Raw genomic sequence first — 19799 nt, 5'->3', positions numbered from 1 at the left:
TGTAAAAAATTGTTGTGAAAATACATTTTGGGATTATGACAATTTGTGTGCTGCCAGAACCAGGGCTCAGATGAAAAATAGCTTGACATGCAACGTCCTAAGCCGGACACCCTGTGAGCAAAGGAAAGCCAAGACAGCGATCAATATACGCATATAAAGCTATTCCGTCCTGATTAGTACGGTAATATATGCCTTGAATGATAGGTAGGGTGTGAGAGTGTTGGAAGTTGTATGGCCTCGCCACATTAAGGGTGCAGAGGACATCGAGCCATCTCCAAATCCTAAGACATGAAAATGAAAAATTTTTGCAGCAAATTTCAGGCAGCAGCAACAGGAGCGTGGTCCTAGGGCACCTACCCCACTAAACGAATTTCTGCTCTAAACATCCCTCGGGATACTTTATTCTTGGAAACTAAAGGTTTGCAGTGAAGGGACAGACAAGTAACGATTCAGGGTAACATCACAGGTCAGTGAATAACAAGTGACACAGACATTCCAGAATGTGGAGACAACGTGACATCGGACAGGAAAGTCAGGTCCATTCAGAGATTCTACAGAGAACGACGCACCTGTGTGTTACATGTGCCGATGATCAGTAGGCACAGCTATTTCTTTTTAAAGGGTGTGTATGCAAGTTGGAAAGGAGATGCAATAGCTTCTTACACAGTAATAAGGTACGGCCCACAGCCACAGAAGCCAAGTAAAGATACTTGTTTTTTCTTTTACTCCTTAAAGGGGGTGTCAGGGATTAAGGTATTGAAGACCTATCCTTAAAGATAATCAGTTAGCAGGTTTTCCACTATGTAGTATGAGAGCAGTATGATGTAGGGGCAGAGACCCTGCTTCCGGTGATGTGTAACTTACTGTGCTGTGTGTTGCTGTTTCAATAAAATGAGTGTTTTTATCAGATTATCACTAGGGGACCAGGTGTCTCGTGCCTCCTGCTCTGTATAACCCCGTTCCATCAGTGCCAATCAGTGGCTTGGGGGGAGTTATACAGAGCTCAGCATTACGAGCTCTGCTAGATCTAAGCAGCATAAATAGGGATTGTATCACAACTGCTGCACACAGTAAACTAAGTGATACATAGCTGGAATTAGGGTCTCTGCCCCTTCATCATGCTATTTGCAGATGAGGTAGATTGGCAGATTCTTTTCAAAATAGGTAATCAAAAGTGATGAGCTAACCGAGTGTCTTTGGCTTGCTCTAAAAATATGTTCGTGTCCCAGCGGCTGCATGTCTCATAGCTGTTTGACAGCCCCAATACATGCAAGGATTGCCTGTCTGTTAGGCAATCCCTGCATGTGTTGTGGCTGTCGAACAGCCACGAAACATGTATCCACAGTGACTCAAATATAGTATTGGAGCACGCCAAAGACACTCGGTTAGCACACGAGCATGCTCAGATAACACCTAATCCCAGCACGCTTGCTAATCACTAGTAATCAACAATAGAGCTGTAGGAATCTGACTCGGCACTACAACTAATCAACAGTGAATGAAGCTCCGTACACAGTGTAGTGTTTTCCCCCAGGTACAGCAGCTCAGATCCCATTGATTTCAATAGGCACTGAGCTGCAGTACCTGAGCACGGCCGCATTCACCATTTATATCTAATCATCATCGGTGCTAAAAACAGCAGATGGGTGGAGGTGCTCCGGTAATTGATGACCTAGCATAAGAATAGGTCATCAGTATCTAAAGTTCGGAACAATTGCCTCTTACTTTGCCCTATGCCATGTGTGCTTCAAGTTTACGCAGATGCAAATAGGACTTCATAAATGTATTGTTGTGTTACAAAATCCCTTTTAGACACATTTTAAAATGACACTGCATGAGATTTCAATTTATTTTTGGACATAATAACAGATGGCAGCAGACCCAGCACAGAAGTTATGGTCGGAAAACTGCTTTCCAGCTATGCCACGCAATTATGAATCAAAATGTTTATAGTGGGAAAGAAAAGCACAAAAATCATATAAAAGACTGGGTTCCAGAATATAGGGGGTTGTTAGACCTTCTTCGTCCTTTTAGCCCACAGTCTAGACATTTCTCTGAAAACTGAAGCGGAGAGAGGCTCTCACATATGCGGACTGGAGCTGTCCACGTGTTTTATGGACAGTCATTTACCCGAGTGGCCGTTATGTGAAGTCCGTCCGATTAAGGTTTGTCTTAGTGAAACAAACTATTAAGAGTAATGTTGGATCTTTACAGAAAACAATTTTTGTTGTTTTTTTTAAAGTAACTTTTACTATGAGAACATAAAAATAAGATTAATTATTCCGGTTAAGACCTTGGCCACTAGAGCAGTTACTATGATCTGACAGTTCCGAGTCAGTTTTTCACTTGATGCTTTGCTGTATGACTGGGACAGAATGAGCAAAGTCATCTCATCAATAAAAGGGAAGGTGAGTTTTGAATTGTTGTAAGCCCAATACCACATTCACACATTCATATGTCATGATCTGATCACAGACAGTAGGGATGCATTAACTGTCCGAGAGTCTCCTTACCCAAACTTGACAGCCTCATACATGCCTATGGGGCAGTCAAATTTAAGTAAAGAGATCCATGGTGTGATCTGTCCATGACATACAGATGTGCGAGTGTTGCAAGTGTATTCTTTAATTGTTCCCAACAGTCTGGGCTCATGGGTGATCATTCCTGCCCTGCTGATATGCTGCCCTTACATGAAACTGAAATGAACACAAGACATGCCCGATTATTAAATGGATACATATATTTAGTAAATAGGCCTTAAGTAAAAGATCAGAAGAGGTGACAACTTTGTTATATAAAGTCCATATGGATCTGAAGGACACGGCTGAGGAGGTCTGAGTGTTTGTGTGTGGGGGTAGGGTGGTCCACTCTATGAACCCGAGGGAGCAGACACTTCGCCCACATGTAGAGGAGGATATCAATGTCAGATCAGATGTCGGTAGAAAGTCTGATTTTACATAACTACTGTACTTTCTGCAGTTGTACTTTGATAAAACAACCACCAATTGAAGGACATGGATGCTGCGTCATTATTCACACATTGGAGTAAACAAGCTGCTGTTATTTATCACTGACCTACATCTATAATTAGTCACTTCCTTTACAGCCAGTTGTGAACCGTCATCATATCACTTGTACAAAGAAATCACATGATGAAAACTTTTAAAAAATAAGGTCCAGTACTCCTCTGCCATGAAAGTACCCAACAATCTTATCAGTCATTGCCATTACTGAGCTTAGGCCACTTTGTCCAGTGATTGGCTGCAGTGGTCAAATGCGCTGTAGTCAGGAAGTCACCAATACTGCTTGCGAACAAACACCTGTGCCGAGTCAGGGACAGGGTGGGTCCTGAGTTATTGCCAAAAATACAGAAACGTGGGGGGGGGGGTTAGGCCATGACAACTGAGGAATTAAAAGGGTTATCCAGGACTATTTAATTTTTTCATTATGGGCCTAAGAACTAAAGGGCAGGTAGTTGCTAATGTACTGTTATGTCCGATGCTGATCATTGCTGGTACAGAGCAGTTACAGACCGCTCATGCACGGCGATTAAACAGTTTCTGTTGACATCATTTTAACAGAGAAGTTTCTCTTCTGCTCTGTTGACAGGGTGTGACTGCTGACGTCATGTTGACAGCTGAATCCCTGCTGCCTAACTGTGGGGAGCCAGCAGTCAATCAACATGACGTTGGCAGTCATATCCCATCAACAGCGCAGCCTGGAAGAAGAAGAGCTGCTCTGTGACGTGGAGCAGCTGAATCGCCGACAGGAGTGGTCCAGGCAGGTCACTGGGTAAAACAGGCAGGTAGCCTCGATTAGAAACTACAGTACCTGCCTGTTAATTTTTAGACCCACAGTAAAAAAAAAAAAAATTATATATAATAAAAATGATGATGATAAAATAATAATATGATAGTTCTAGACAAGCTCTTTAAAGCTTCAGGCTAGTTTGTTTTTACCCTAAACCAGCATTTCCCAGCCTACACATTTAATAAGACTTCATTGATAAAGCGATGTGAAATTACATGTGTTTTTCATCGGTGTATTTTCACCACCTCATACAAGTTTATGGGGAAAACCCGCACATAAAATGCACATAAATTACCTAACCCTACACCAGCGGATTCTTCATATATCGTACGATTTGCAAATCTATTTTACTGCATTAAAAAATTACCAAGTAATAATGGTAACCATGGCAGTGACATAGATCACATGTAAGGTGACCACTCTATACAAAGAACAGAGCTGCAGATGAATCAGTGATGCCAATACTTCACATAGGTACTTACCTGATCCCAATAGTTTGGTGTGTACAGTTTCATGAAAGATGATGACTCCAGGTCCCAAAGTCGAAAGTGGTACGTCTAATCCACAGCGCGCAGTGGTGGCTTTCAGTTCTTTAGTAAAATGTTTCAAGTAGGCTTCAGAGGCATCACCAAGGAACTTGAATAGATCATTGTGCAAACGGTCTGCGTGAGTCCTATAGATCACTAGATCTGAAATGGCTAAGACTTTAAGGAGCAACCGAGTTCTCTGACTCAGGTTGACCGTAGCTCCGAGAAGTCCTTCTGTGTCGATGACTACAACTTTATGAACAGGATCAAACGCTGCCCAAACACCAACTGTGCAGGACTCCTGAGCAGGAGAAGTTTTGAAAACTTCACGTCCGTAGAAAAATGTGTGGTTAAGAGTGTGTGATTTACCATCACCGGTGTTTCCAAAAATCGAGACAACTTTTACTAAATCTTCAGGACTGCAATCCAGTTTTCCCAAGAAATCATCTTCGTCTTCTACCTATAGTTTCAAAAAGGTCAAGAAGAAACGGGGTCACAAGCAGTAATAACAGATCAGAATGCTACTTTTATTTTCCAAATCAAATAGACAGAAAGTGCAAATAGTGTCTTATCTGATAAATTAAATAAAATATTGTGAGTACACTCACCTGATAGGGTTGTGACAGTCACAACTCATATAAAAGCATGCAATGGCTGCTACCGGACCACCAATAAAATGCCATGCAGAAAAAGAGGAATACGGTGGTTCAGGGTCCACTGTCCAAGGCTCAAAGGTGTAGTCACACACAAGGTTGAAGCCTAAATGCACTTGAATGTGTCAAGATTTCCAAACCTCTTCATTAGGACCATACTGTTCATTGTGGTTTGTTTCTGACAAAGAGGTTTGGAAACCTTGAAACGTGTTGACCCAATAAACCGCATTCATGCTTCAACCTTGTGTGTGACTACACCTTTGAATATTGGGCAGTGCAGACTCTGAACCACCGTATTCCTCTTTTTCTGCATGGCACTTTAATTTTCCAAACTATTTCGGAAAAAATGACAAGAGTATTTGTATTAGTTGCTATAGGCAGCCCATCAACTTCTGTTAGCTTTTGTCTATTCTCTACCATCAGATGTTTTTTAAATTCTGCTTTACTCATCCGATACAATAATGGTGGTGAGAGGTTCAAAATTTAAGACACCCACCTCCAATAAGAAAAGTGCACATGAGCTAAACGAACCTGTCACCTTGCCTGACCAAGAACATACTTATGTTACTTGGGAGTCCCATGGACTTTAAAGAGAATCTGTCACCCTTTTTATCGGGCAGCACGGTGGCTCAGTGGTTAGTGCTGCAGCCTTGCAGTGCTGGGGTCCTGGGTTCGAATCCCACCAAGGACAACATCTGCAAGGAGTTTGTATGTTCTCCCCGTGTTTGCGTGGGTTTCCTCCGGGCACTCCGGTTTCCTCCCACACTACAAAGACAGTATGATAGGGAATTTAAATTGTGAGCCCCATCGGGGACAGTGATGAAATATGTGCAAACTGTAAAGCGCTGCGGAATATGTTAGCGCTATATAAAAATAAAGATTATTATTTATTATTATTTTGACCTTTCAGCTGCCGCCATAGACATCGGGGGCTTATCTACAGCATTCTGTACAGCATTATCTACAGCATTCTGTAGATAAGCCCCCCGATGTAACCTGAATGAGAAGAAAAACACGTTATATTATACTCACCAAGGTGGGCGGTCCGGTCCGATGGGTGTTGCGGTCCGGTCCAACGCCTCCCTTCTTCATGCGATGACGTCCTCTTCTCCCGTCCTGTAATGGCTCCGGCGCAAGCGCACTGCTCTGCCCTGCTGAATGCAGAGCAGAGTCCTGCAGTGCGCAGGCGTCGGGAGAGGTCTGGTGCCTGCACACTGCAGAATTCTGCTCTGCCCTCAACACGGCAGAGCAATGCTCCTGCGCCGGAGCCATTACAGGACGGGAGAAGAGGATGTCATTGCATGAAGATGGGAGGCACGGACCGCAACACCCATCGGACCGGACCGCCCACCTCGGTGAGTATAACGTGTTTTTCTTCTCTTTCAGGTTACATCGGGGGCTTATCTACAGCATTACAGAATGCTGTAGATAAGCCCCCGATGTCTATACCGGCAGCTAATAGGGGAAAAAAAAGGGTGACAGATTCCATTTAATGGAACCACAAGACTTTCTCACCCTCCTTGAAAACCACTTGTAGTGAAAATATGTATTTGTAAGATGTATGACCAGCAGTAAATTAGCATCTGTTCTAGGATGCATCTCTTCACAAAAGGTATGACATACAGCTCTGGCAGAAATCAAGAGACCACCACATCAAAACCCTGTCATGGGAAATCCATTCTCCAGACCTGAACCCCATTGAAAACCTCCAGAATGTAATCAAGAGGGTGATGGATAGTCACAAACCATCAAGCAAAGAAGAACTGCTTAAATTTTTGCACCAGAAGCAGTGTGAAAGACTGGTGGAAAGCATGCCATGACGCATGAAAGCTGTTTTTAAAAATCATGGTTATTCCACAAAATATTGATTTCTGAACTCTCAGAGAGTTAAAACATTAGTATTGTTGTTGCTAAATGATTATGAACTTGTTTTCTTTCCATTATTTGACGTCTGAAAGCACTGTTTTTTTTAATTTTGACCATTTCTCCTTTTCAGAAAAAGAAAACAAAATGTATTGCTTGGAAATTCGGAGAGATGTTGTCAGAGGTTTATAGACTAAAATAACAATTTACATTTTACTCAAAAATATACCTATAAAGAGAAAAAAACAGACAAACTGAACATTTGGAAGTGGTCTCTTAATTTTTGCCAGAGCTGTATGCTATCATGAGAAAACACACCTTTCCTGGTCTCAGGGTCTCCGGCCCCAGGGTGCCTTCCTGACACACCCAGAATGGGAAACATTTCACACCTTCTGACTCCTTTGAAGGGAGATGCCAAATTACAACCTGACAATTAATATTTACTATGAGAAAGCAAGGTTATACTAAGAGTGTTTAGAGAAAAAAATAACGTATTAATTGGTAAAGTAGCTATGGTCCAGTCACAAGCCAGGAATTAGAATATTAACATGAAAGGCTGGTCCAAAAATCTGATCTCCAGGTTAAATCTATAAATTAGGCCTTTACCCATAGAAGGTTGTTCACAGACTGAGGGGCAGCCAAGCTGATGTGAGCCATTTCATATTCCTCCCCCCCTCATGGAGCAGAATACCAGACTGCAAAGTTAGATATTTCTGTAAATTTCTCCATTTTGTTTTTATAACAGTTTGCATATTTGTATGCCACTTTTTATTTCCACATTTTTATATTCTTTTATTGTAGGCACTGTACCTTTTCTATTAAAGCTTAAAACTTTAGTAAGTTGAACATTGTATGCTCTAAAGAATCCATAGCTTTAGAGTGTGTGATCCTGGTGATTGGCAGACAGTAGTAGTAGTACTTCCGGAACTCATCACCCATGTGTTTGATGAGAGGTGGAAGCGTGTATGAGCAGGGTGTGTGGTCAGTGTCGGGGTGTGATTTATGCTCCCATTGCAGCATAAGACAGAGGTTGAATGCTGGACTGAGAGGAGATAGGGTTGCACCTACATGGGTTAATCTAAGTCACGTGCTGAGAAGCAGGTACGTGACACCACTGATAATACAGGTTTCCAACAACAAATACATCAGCGATCATCTAATCAACATGAGATCTTTTGAGCAAAATGGGTTGAAAATCAGTAAGATTCACCTTGGTGGACTTTCTTATTTGGCCACTGGACCAAAAAAAAAGTCTTTTAACCCTAGAAGCTCTTATTACGAACTTGAGAGGTGGGATGGGGCATGCGTCAATCCCTTCTCAAGTCTTGAGCATGGCCGGCAGGTATCAGGCTCCCATCTTAATCATTAGAATAAGACTTGTGCACAAAAGATTTACTTCAATTAGGATTTTATTTCATTTAAAGAGAAATGGTCAGGCGATTCAGGCTGCCCAAACCACGAGCGCCATGAATCAGAACCTGGGAGCACAATTGTTGACAGGTTTGCGATTGAGAGAAAACTTAGATCCAAGCACAACTCTAGTTGATTGTTCCAAATGATTGACAGATCTCTCCTTTGTAAATGCAAAGGGGAGACCTGATAATGTGGTGAAAAGCTGGGGGGCAGCACTAGACCGGTCCAATCTCTGTCTATAAACCAGGGCTCCCCAACCTGTAGCTCGGGAGCCACATGTGGCTTGCGGTCCCATGAATTGTGGCTCGCGACTGTCTGCCAGCTTGGTGCATTAGGTCCAGGTCTAGCAGGCCCTGCACAGAAGAGCAGATCTGGATGCACATACACTGGTCTTAGGGGTTTAAAGATGTTCTAGGTATAGCATGCTGGAGGATGGTACTACCTGTTAGAGGAGGTGCTCAAAGCTGGATGTGACTGTGTGTTGGGAGTCATTGATGGGAGAATACTGAATAGGGGGATTGTGGGAACCCCTGGATCTCAGTGTACTTCTTTTGGAGTGATTTCTGTGGAAAAGCTTTGGTTATCATTATACCTGTAATGGGGACTTCGGTTGACACTACTTTGAAGGGGGGGGGGAGCTGGATGTGGCTCGCGCCCCTCTCTTAGTGCTGAATGTGGCTCACGACCCTCTCTCTAAGCTGAAAGTGGCTCTCAAGGTCAGAAAGGTTGGGGACCACTGCTTTAAACCCTGGTCGGATCTTTAAACAACATCAAAGCTTTTACTACAAGATTCTATTAAGACCAATATGAAAATTGCTGGTCTTGATGAATCGGGACCTATGTTTTTTTCCTAAAACACTGAAGCCCTAGAGAAAAATATACCTGAGGCATTGGCGCCTCCATCGCAGATCAGTATGAAACACTATACAAGGGAGCGCAGCAGGTGCCATGCCAAAAACCAGATGGATGGTGCCGTTGATGATCAGCATGCCAGGCATCCAGCACTTACGATATTATACTTGTTCTGCTCACTTGACCGAATTGAGAACTGTAAGTGCGAAAAAAGCCTAAGGTCTCATTTACACATTCAGTTCTTTACTGCACTTTTTTTTTGCATGGGATCATGGGAAAAACACTAAACGCATCGGCGATGCATTGTGAGAGCATCGCCTAAGGAGTGGTGCAGTTGTATCCAGTCTGGTATATTACATTGTGACAGACAATCAGTGAGATTTGTAGTTTCTGGTGAAGCTGGAATTGGCTCACAGAGCATTGCCTATGACATGGACTTTTAGGGGCTGGGAGCAGGACTGGAGATCTGTCTTGTGAAGAATCTCATTCACTAATATCGTCAAAATAGTAAAGAACTGAAACCATGGAAGTAAGCTATAAAACTTCATCCATATCACGATTAGTGGGTGCTGTGTTGGCCACGATCTCTTCCACTTCCCTCAATGGTCTCTAGTGGGAGAATAAAAAAAGTCGACACGTGATCAAAATAGTGCACATCGCAACTGGAGCGGTCACTTGAGGAGTGCACAGTACACAATGGTAGGATTCTGCATGTTACATGATCACATTCAATAAAATGTCCCTTTAAGCCTAAAACCTCTCTTTTCGAGAAATACAAAAAAACAACAACAACCTGGCCAATTACATGTGTTTGAGAAGCAGTAGAAACGGGGGAATTCCGCTGAACTTTCCCTAGCACACAAATCTAAGGGAATTTCTACAGTCTTATTTAAATTTTAAAGGGGTTGTCCTATTTTAGAAAAGTTTTCCTACAAGATTCATCAGTAGTAAAAAACAACCTAAACTCCTCTAGACTCATCCTCCCCAGGTCCAGCGCCACGGCTCCCATTTCTGTTGATGTCAGCAGCCAATCACTGAGCTCAGAAGCTATGCCGATGTAAACTGTACGAGTCACTAAGCTCAATAACAGAAATCAGGAGCAGCAGTGGTGGAGACTCACTGCTTTACCCGGGGAGGGTTAATAAAACTCAAGTTACTTTTTACCAATTATAGTGATTTGTGACTTTATTTTTTTTACAATTTACACAAAATCCTAGAAAAATTGCAATGGTTATACATGATTTTGCAGGAAAAAAAAAAAATATAAAAGTGTGTGAATTTATCAATGGTTAAGTTTAGACAAGCAATGACCTTTGTGCACATGACTGGCCCTGTGAGCTCTGCAGGAGTCAGAAGGGTGCAGGAACTACCTGCTATTTACATGCACTAATATGGTTTGTAAATTGGACCAGAATAGCTGGTGCTGCAGGTCCGCGTGCAAAATCAGTTACGTGCATCAGCACACCGTGCACTGCAAGTGTGCAGCAAGTAATGCTCACAGTGAGACGAGACTTCTGCACATTGGAGCCAGGTTGCTGTACACTGTACAATTGGTGACTGTTCGCACACAGACCCGTTTAGGCAGGATCCATCATCTTGATAAAGGCCTTTATCTGCAATCTACTTATCACAATGGGGCACGGACGACTTACTACACCCCAGAGCCTGTATACATAACAACCAAACAATAACTGTGCTGTACCTGGGGGACATCTCACCAATGTGCATTGTACCGCCATTCATCATAAATAAATACAAGTGCAACACTACAGGGGTTTTCTGTGATGTCATGCTGATCACCTATTACTTAGGATCAATCCGATTTGTGGCCTATCCGAGGAACAGAATATTGATACTGAATATGAGATGAAGGTTTGGGTTCTTTCAGTACTTTCTTCATGTCTGGATCAATAGTCAAGTCATCTGAATAAATAAAAGTCACTTATTAAAGCCATGCACTTATACCGGTGGTCCGATTGTTTGTCCAGCTGTGTCTCCCAACTTTCCTATAAACAGGAGCGTTCCAGTGTTCTCTATGAGAAAGCGGTGGCTTATCTCAGGGGGAACAAAAGGATTGCCGGTCTGAAATTGGACATGCCTGATCCTTATCGGATGCCCCATTAGTCTGCTGGACAGCCCCGTTGATATCAGCAGGTTCAGCCAATGTTAATGTGTGTGGCTTTAGATAGACGATTGTTCAACCAACTTTTATTCCTTTTTTCACAAAATCCACATACACAGGGTGGATAATTTCCCTGTAGAACATAAGGATTGGACAAGTTGAAAGTCAACATGCCTGACCTTGCTTTACTCTCATATCTTCTGTCAGGAGCGTCAGACAATGCCATAGGCAGCGATCTTCGGCTGTCCAACCTCTCTCATGGGTAAAGATGCCATATATTTGTTGCACCCCAATATTCACTGGCTATAAATTTATTGTGATATGCCAGTGTCAAGTGTCATGAACGAACAAATCTTACTGGGAGCTATTTTTTCACATGGAGACAGAATAACTATGAAGGGCCTGTCCGCACTCCGTACTGTGCTCTTCATGTTGGAAAAAGCGATCACATCTAGGGCCACGCTAAGTAATCTGGGGGTCTCAAAGCCCACCGGCTGTCTCTTTCAGACCGTGACACCCTCATCGGTATGTATACTATCTCTGCTGGAACATGTACCATCAAGAATAGGAAGCATATCTTTAGGCATGTGACAACGCAGCCCATCCCATGCCGGCACTGAAAGCGGAATCCCATATAACCATATGACAAAGAAAAACACAAAATGAAATTTTTAAATGAAGATTTTAATTATTAAGGGAAAAAAGTTCAAACCTACAGGGCCCTGTGTGAAAAAGTGATTGCCTCCTAAACCTAATACTGGTTGGCTCACCCTTAGCAGCAGCAACTGCAGTCAAAGGTTTTTGATAACTGGAAATGAGATGTTGTAATCCAGCCACATTGGAGGGTTTCTGGGCAAGAACTGCCTTTTTAAGGTCATTTCACAGCATCTCAATCGGATTAAGGTCAGGACTTTGACTAGGCCACTCCAAAGTCTTCATTTTGTTTTTCTTAAGCCATTCAGAGGTGGACTTTGCTGATATGTTTTGGATCATTGTCCTGCTGCATATCCCAATTTGAGGTCACCAACAGATGGCCAGACATTCTCCTTCAGGAATTTTGGTAGACAGCAGAATTCATGGTTCCATTTGCCAAAGAACGTCTTCCAGGTCCTGAAGCAGCAAAACAGCCCCAGACCATCACACTACCACCAGCATATTTGACTGTTCTTATAATGGTCCTTTTCTGAAATGCTGTGTTACTACTTCTACGCCAGATGTAATGGGACATACACCTTCCAAAAAATTTAACTTTTGTCTTGCCAATCCACAGATTGAATAATCTGTGGATTGGCAAGACAAAAGTTAAATTTTTTGGAAGGTGTATGTCCCATTACATCTGGCGTAGAAGTAGTAACACAGCATTTCAGAAAAGGAACATTATAAGAGTCTTGGGGATAATCAAGATGTTTTCTGGCAAAACTGAGAAGAGCATTTGTCCCTATTGCTCAGCAGTGGTATTAGTCTTCGAACACTGTCATGCAGGCCATTTTTGCACCATCCCTTCTTATGGTGGAGACATGAACCTTAACTGAGGCAAGTGCGGCCTGAATGATGTTATGGAGTCTTTTGTGACCTCTTGGATGGGTTGTCGCTGCACTCTTGGGGTTATTTTGATCATTGGGCCACTCCTGGGAAGGTTCACCACTGTTCCATGTTTGTGGATAATGGGTCTCAATGTGGTTCGCTGGAGTCACAAAGCTTTATAAATGGCTTTATAACATTTTCCAGATTGACAGATCTCAACTACTTTGTTTCTCATTTGCTCCTGAATTTCTTTGGATTGAAGCATGATATGTAGCTTTTGAGGATCTTTTGGTCTACTTCCCTTTGTCAGGCAGGTCCTATTTACATGATTTCTTGATTGAGAACAGTTCTGGCAGTAATCAGGCCTCGGTGTGGCTAGGGAATTTAAACCCAGCTTCCCAAAACTATGATAAACCACAGTTAACTTATGTTTTAAGAGGGGGGGGCCCGCAACCAGTTATTAGGGGCAATCACTTTTTCACACAGAGCCCTGTAGGTTTGGATTTCATTCCCCCTTAATAATAAAGACCTTCATTTAAAAACTGCATTTTGTGTTTTCCTGTGTTATCTTTGTCTAATATATAAATTTGGGGATACATTTTTTCACACAACTGTAAGTGAGGCTGCAGATACATGACCAATTTCTTTCCTATCAGCCTAAATTGGTGTGCTAATGCCCATTTGATCTGATTGAAATTTCTTTCATCCACAGAAAAAATTAGTCTGCTAAACAATGACTTCAGCGTGTGAACAGATACCTAAAATAACACTCCATCATAAAGAATAGGGAGGTTTGATTTTACAATAGAGGAGGAAGATCCGCACATGTAAACGGCTAAATCAGACGAATTTCATCAACTATAAGATTGGTCATAATCATAAATCTATGCATGTAAAAGAAGCTGAATAAATGCAGACTCCAGGTGAGTTCGCTTCCATTACAAGGCTCAGTGGTTTCTGTTAATTACGGTACTGGGGCCCTTGATTTAAACTAACAATGGACATCATCTACATGAAGATCACTGGCGTTTCTCCACTTTTCTGGACCAGTTTTCCTCCATTTTTAGAGGCTTTACTATTTTCTCCTTATTCTCCAAGTTTTGCGCCACTTGTTCAATTTCCTAAGCCTTTTTTATTCTTTCCTGACAACTAAGCTTATCCAAATATATAAGGATCATGTAAAGCTTACCAAATTCTACCAAATAATTTTACCAAATGAATCACTTTTTTAGAAAAATATCCAGAATTGAGAGTCCTCAGTGGTTGATACCTTTTAATGGCTAACTGAAAAGATGGTAACACATTGCAAGCTTTCGAGACTACACAGGTCTCTTCTTCAGGCTTGCCTAATACAAAATCTGAAGAGTCACATATTTATGCACAATACAGCACAGAAAAAATGCAGTAGATGAGATAAGTGACGTGAAGCAGAATAATGATTATGGGAGATGCATTTCACTCCTGGAGTAAGGTTTTTGGAGGAGTTTTCAATTCTGGATTTTTTTTTTTTTTTTTAAACTAATATACAAAGTTTTACCAGAGGCTATGGAGTCTGTGTCCATTTTGATGGAGTAAATATAAATACATAAATAAAATATATAATAAATTGGGTGCAGTAGTACAATGCAGGATGTGCTGTAAATATGTTCAGAAAAATTTGGTAAAGTTATGAAATGTCTGTTCTGTTTCTGATCTAAGGATCTGGGCTTTTAGTTGAGATGAATCTGTGCTGCACTTTATGTACATGCTCAGTAGTGACCAGTGCGGTGGAGTTGCAGATGAGATGAATATGTGCTGTACTTTATGTACGAGTGACCAGTGCTGTGGAGTCGTAGATGAGATGAATCTGTGCTGCACTTTATGTACATGCTCAGTAGTGACCAGTTCTGTGGAGTTGTAGATGAGATGAATCTGTGCTGCACTTTATGTACATGCTCAGTAGTGACCAGTTCTGTGGAGTTGTAGATGAGATGAATCTGTGCTGCACTTTATGTACATGCTCAGTAGTGACCAGTGCTGTGGGGTTGTAGATGAGATGAATCTGTGCTGCACTTTATGTACATGCTCAGTAGTGACCAGTGCTGTGGAGTTGTAGATGAGATGAATCTGTGCTGCACTTTATGTACATGCTCAGTAGTGACCAGTGCTGTGGAGTCGTAGATGAGATGAATCTGTGCTGCACTTTATGTACATGCTCAGTAGTGACCAGTGCTGTGGGGTCGTAGATGAGATGAATCTGTGCTGCACTTTATGTACATGCTCAGTAGTGACCAGTGCTGTGGAGTCGTAGATGAGATGATTCTGTGCTACACTTTATGTACATGCTCAGTAGTGACCAGTGCTGTGGAGATGTAGATGAGATGAATCTGTGCTGCACTTTATGTACATGCTCAGTAGTGACCAGTGCTGTGGAGATGTAGATGAGAAGAATCTGTGCTGCACTTTATGTACATGCTCAGTAGTGACCAGGGCTGTGGAGATGTAGATGAGATGAATCTGTGCTGCACTTTATGTACATGCTCAGTAGTGACCAGTGCTGTGGAGTCGTAGATGAGATGAATCTGTGCTGCCCTTTATGTACATGCTCTGTAGTGACCAGTGCTGTGGAGTCGTAGATGAGATGAATCTGTGCTGCACTTTATGTACATGCTCAGTAGTGACCAGTGCTGTGGAGCCGTAGATGAGATGAATCTGTGCTGCACTTTATGTACATGCTCAGTAGTGACCAGTGCTGTGGAGTTGTAGATGAGATGAATCTGTGCTGCACTTTATGTACATGCTCAGTAGTGACCAGTGCTGTGGAGATGTAGATGAGATGAATCTGTGCTGCACTTTATGTACATGTTCAGTAGTGACCAGTGCTGTGGAGTCGTAGATGAGATGAATCTGTGCTGCACTTTATGTACATGCTCAGTAGTGACCAGTGCTGTGGGGTCGTAGATGAGATGAATCTGTGCTGCACTTTATGTACATGCTCAGTAGTGACCAGTGCTGTGGAGCCGTAGATGAGATGAATCTGTGCTGCACTTTATGTACATGCTCAGTAGTGACCAGTGCTGTGGAGTTGTAGATGAGATGAATCTGTGCTGCACTTTATGTACATGCTCAGTAGTGACCAGTGCTGTGGAGATGTAGATGAGATGAATCTGTGCTGCACTTTATGTACATGTTCAGTAGTGACCAGTGCTGTGGAGTCGTAGATGAGATGAATCTGTGCTGCACTTTATGTACATGTTCAGTAGTGACCAGTGCTGTGGAGTCGTAGATGAGATGAATCTGTGCTGCACTTTATGTACATGCTCAGTAGTGACCAGTGCTGTGGAGTCGTAGATGAGATGAATCTGTGCTGCACTTTATGTACATGCTCAGTAGTGACCAGTGCTGTGGAGATGTAGATGAGATGAATCTGTGCTGCACTTTATGTACATGCTCAGTAGTGACCAGTGCTGTGGAGATGTAGATGAGATGATTCTGTGCTACACTTTATGTACATGCTCAGTAGTGAGGCAGTGTTGTGGAGTCAGAGTGGAGGAAACTGAGGAGTCGGGTCTTGGCTTACGACTCCACAGCCCTGATTTACAGGGTTTGTGACCTTTGGTACTAAACTGTTACAAGCAAAATTAAGGGCATTTTTTATTTTGCGCTAAATCAAAATGCTTAAGCAATTTTGAAGAATTTGGTGCCAAAAATGTCAGTACAGTAAGTAAAAATGAAAAAAAGTGACTGATAAATGGCAAATTGCCCCACAAGTCTTCTCCCTTTCTTGAGCAGCTCATCACAATGTACACTACTTTCCTCCCATATCCTAAAAAGTACCTAAAATATTGATTCAATCCCAGTTTGCCAAAACTGTAAAATCAGACTTTTAGCCTCATTGCGGACAGACTAATGTGATTTTAAACTGAGCACTGCGCTACAGGCTAGGCTGTTGATACAAGAGCAGGAAAGTAAAAAATATAAATACCTGAATTTGCTCAGTTTCATCCACAAGTAGGAAACTGACCACTTTCTCTGTCATCTTCTTCTTCCGGGTCTCGTCATCCACTTTTGGACCTTCTGGAGTTTCGGGGCTCTTTGCAGTTTGATAAAAGGTGACTTGATGCTTCCGTTTGTTCCCTCCGGAGTGAGTCCGCTTCTGACAGTCTGCGCAGAGATCAACTTTACAGGAGAGACACCTAATGGACGCTCGAGGTCTTGGCCCTGGGGTGCCGCCATTGTTTGCCCCCTTGCATGAGGAGCAATGAGGGACGTAGCCCGGTGGGATCCGTGTCCGCTCGTGGTCCTGGAGTCTCTCCTGCTTGTGCAGAACCTCCTCGCAGCGCTGGCACTGTAACGTCTTACATTCATCGCACTCAAACGCAGCTTCTTCGCTTCCAGAACATGCAAAACTTTCCTGGCACATCAAACCCGTCATGATCGCTTTATCACCGGCTGGGCCCTGGCTACTCATCTTCTATCTAAAAAACTAAAAGCCAAAACGTCCTCCTAAACAGTAAACGGTTAAAATTACAGAAATATTGTTCTAAAGGAAAACGAATACAAAAATTTTTTCCTAAGGCTTGAAATGAGGCGTAGTGCACTGAAGCGCCATTACAACTCCATCTAGGCGACTCCAAAATTACCCTGCTATCAGGAAGGTCTATGGAGACAAGTCATTATCAAGTGGTCTTTAAATCTGAGATGCCCCCCGGGCAGCAGACCACCGCATATACTGTGCAGACCAGACTATCCAGGGATGTAAGTGACGGAAAACAACATAAAAACTGGTGTATTACTATTGTGCACAGGGAAACGATAGGGATCGTCCCCGCCACGCCGTCTCAATAGGGATCGTCCCCGCCACGCCGTCTCAATAGGGATCGTCCCCGCCACGCCGTCTCAATAGGGATCGTCCCCGCCACGCCGTCTCAATAGGGATCGTCCCCGCCACGCCGTCTCAATAGGGATCGTCCCCGCCACGCCGTCTCAATAGGGATCGTCCCCGCCACGCCGTCTCAATAGGGATCGTCCCCACCACACTGAGTAACTGGGATCAGTCCGCTACAATGTTCGCAGTGGGAATTGTTTTGCGGTCCCTGATACAATTAGTGATCTGCCGCAGATCTGTAGGGATCTTCTGGGATCAGCGGTCCTCACAGGGGTCCAAGGTCCAGCTCCGGATCTTCAGAGGACGGTGCCCCCGCTGTATAAGGCGATGTCCTGTCCCGTCACTGCAGGTTGGGCTGGAGGTAAACCAGGACTCCGGTACCGGAGCGCAGCTCGCAGGCTCCGGGTGGACACCTCAGGCACCTATTGTTTACACCACAAGCCGGCATCCGGCAGTGACTCAGGGATCACACGGCAGCTCCTCCCGGGCCCCGGAGCGCTCTACAGACGGGACCCACGGTGTCCACCGGGAGCAGCGGAGAACGTGCAGATAACGGGGACCTCTGCGCTCCCGGCTCCGCTCCCCACTTACTCCTGATATGGTCGTGCCTAGAATGGAGTTGTTCCAGGTAGGAGTGTTGACGTAGGAGTCACGTGTAAGCAGTGGTCACATGACTGCCCAGCAATTTCCGCACTGGGTGTCTGCAGGACCGAGCCGTACAGTAAACAGCGTGTTGTACAGGGCCGGTACTGCGAGGGTTAACACGGGGGGATTACGGGAAGTGAATGGGAGGCCTACAAGTGACAGCTGCCATCCTGCTGCCCCACCATCACAGGGGGCTCAGACCCTGCCAGGGCTCTCCCACTAAGGACAGCAGCGATTTTAGGACGATTTCTGCCTGTATGACCCTCCCACTTATACGGGACAAGCCCCTAGCTTACGGAATTAGGATCACATGGGTAGCAAAGCTGTCCCCTTTCACCATGTAGACCCCTAACAAAAGCAGGCCGGACACCGCACCATCAAATACATTTAACCTCCAAACCAGCCCCCCCAAAATAGCTCCTATTGTACAGACCAGACTCCCCTTTATAAAGACCCCTCATTCTATAGAAACCAGATAAGACCCACTTTCTACAGACTCCCTTTTACTAAGACCCCCATTCTACAGACTCCCATTTACATGACCCCCATTCTACAGACTCCCGTTTACAAAGACTCCCATTCTACAGACTCCCATTTACAAAGACCCCAGATAAGACCCCCCTTTCTACAGACACCCTTTTATTAAAACCCCCATTCCACAAACACCAGACCCCCAATGTCTGAAAAAACTCCTAGAATGGACCATAATATTTAGACCGTCCCAGGGTTTTTGACCTGAACTAAACAGTCTCATAGTCGTATATGGGGCTGTTGAGTTTGGGTCAGCATTTTCCAGGTTGGCAGGACATCACGGTCATCAATATCAGATGATGGTGGTCCGACACTAGGAACACCCACCGATCTGTTTTTAGACCGGGTGTAAACAGTCAACGGAGCTGAATAGCACAGCTCCATGCTATGTGTGGTGGTCATTCTGGGCACTATAGCTTGGCTCCTATTCACTTCAATATGGGGTGAGCTTCAGTACCTGTGCTGTTCAGCTCTGATCACCTCTTACAGCCAGAAGACCTGATAGCAGCTGATCATTGGGGTGTCGGATTCCCAGCAATCCAATATAACTCATTGTGAAGTATGACACTGGAGAAATCACGCAGAATGTCATCGCTGCCACTACATATGAGGACCCACACCACGCCACCCCGACTGATGTCACTATTATGTCGGATTACGTAATGCTGACCATACTTTCACCAACGTGGCATTCCGCACCTCCTGGGGACACATAAGGTCAAATTGGTACAGTTTTACACAGACACCCCCTGTCCAAACAGGCCCAGAAAGCCATGGGGAGCGACGTGATGTGGCCCATGCAGCGACTGACATGGCACAACACTCGCTCACAACCATGATGTCATGGAGTAATCAGGGTCCTGATTCAAACCCATGTCAGAGGTCGCTTTTCCTGCATGGCATAGGAGGAGAGGTGTTCATGTGAGGAGTTTTGGAGGAGTTATCTGTGACTGTTGCATGGTTTGTAAGTGTGGTAATTCCCTTCCGTTCTC

At 43.7% G+C, this 19799-nt stretch overlaps 1 protein-coding gene across 3 annotated transcripts in view; it reads right to left on the bottom strand.

Annotated features, from left to right (window-relative positions):
• The window catches only part of ZFYVE1 (zinc finger FYVE-type containing 1), a 69349-nt gene extending 50919 nt beyond the window's left edge, over positions 1-18430 (bottom strand). For 2 of the 3 annotated variants that reach the window (XM_073552693.1, XM_073552694.1), the window contains exons 1-2: positions 16729-18430; positions 4293-4797 (exon numbers count right to left, since the gene is read on the bottom strand). In XM_073552693.1, coding sequence (XP_073408794.1) covers positions 4293-4797; positions 16729-17214 — 991 coding nt within the window. In that variant the 5' untranslated portion in view covers positions 17215-18430. The remainder of the gene's footprint in view (positions 1-4292; positions 4798-16728) is intronic. The other variant, XM_073552692.1, reaches the window with a different exon arrangement.
• Between the last annotated feature and the right edge of the window lie 1369 nt (positions 18431-19799).

Source organism: Dendrobates tinctorius, unplaced genomic scaffold (genome assembly GCF_039654945.1).
Source record: "Dendrobates tinctorius isolate UK_male_01 unplaced genomic scaffold, ASM3965494v1 ptg000194l, whole genome shotgun sequence".
Lineage (NCBI taxonomy): Eukaryota > Metazoa > Chordata > Amphibia > Anura > Dendrobatidae > Dendrobates > Dendrobates tinctorius.
The sequence above is the reverse complement of the archived record's forward strand: the minus strand, read 5'-3'. Positions and strand labels throughout refer to the sequence as shown.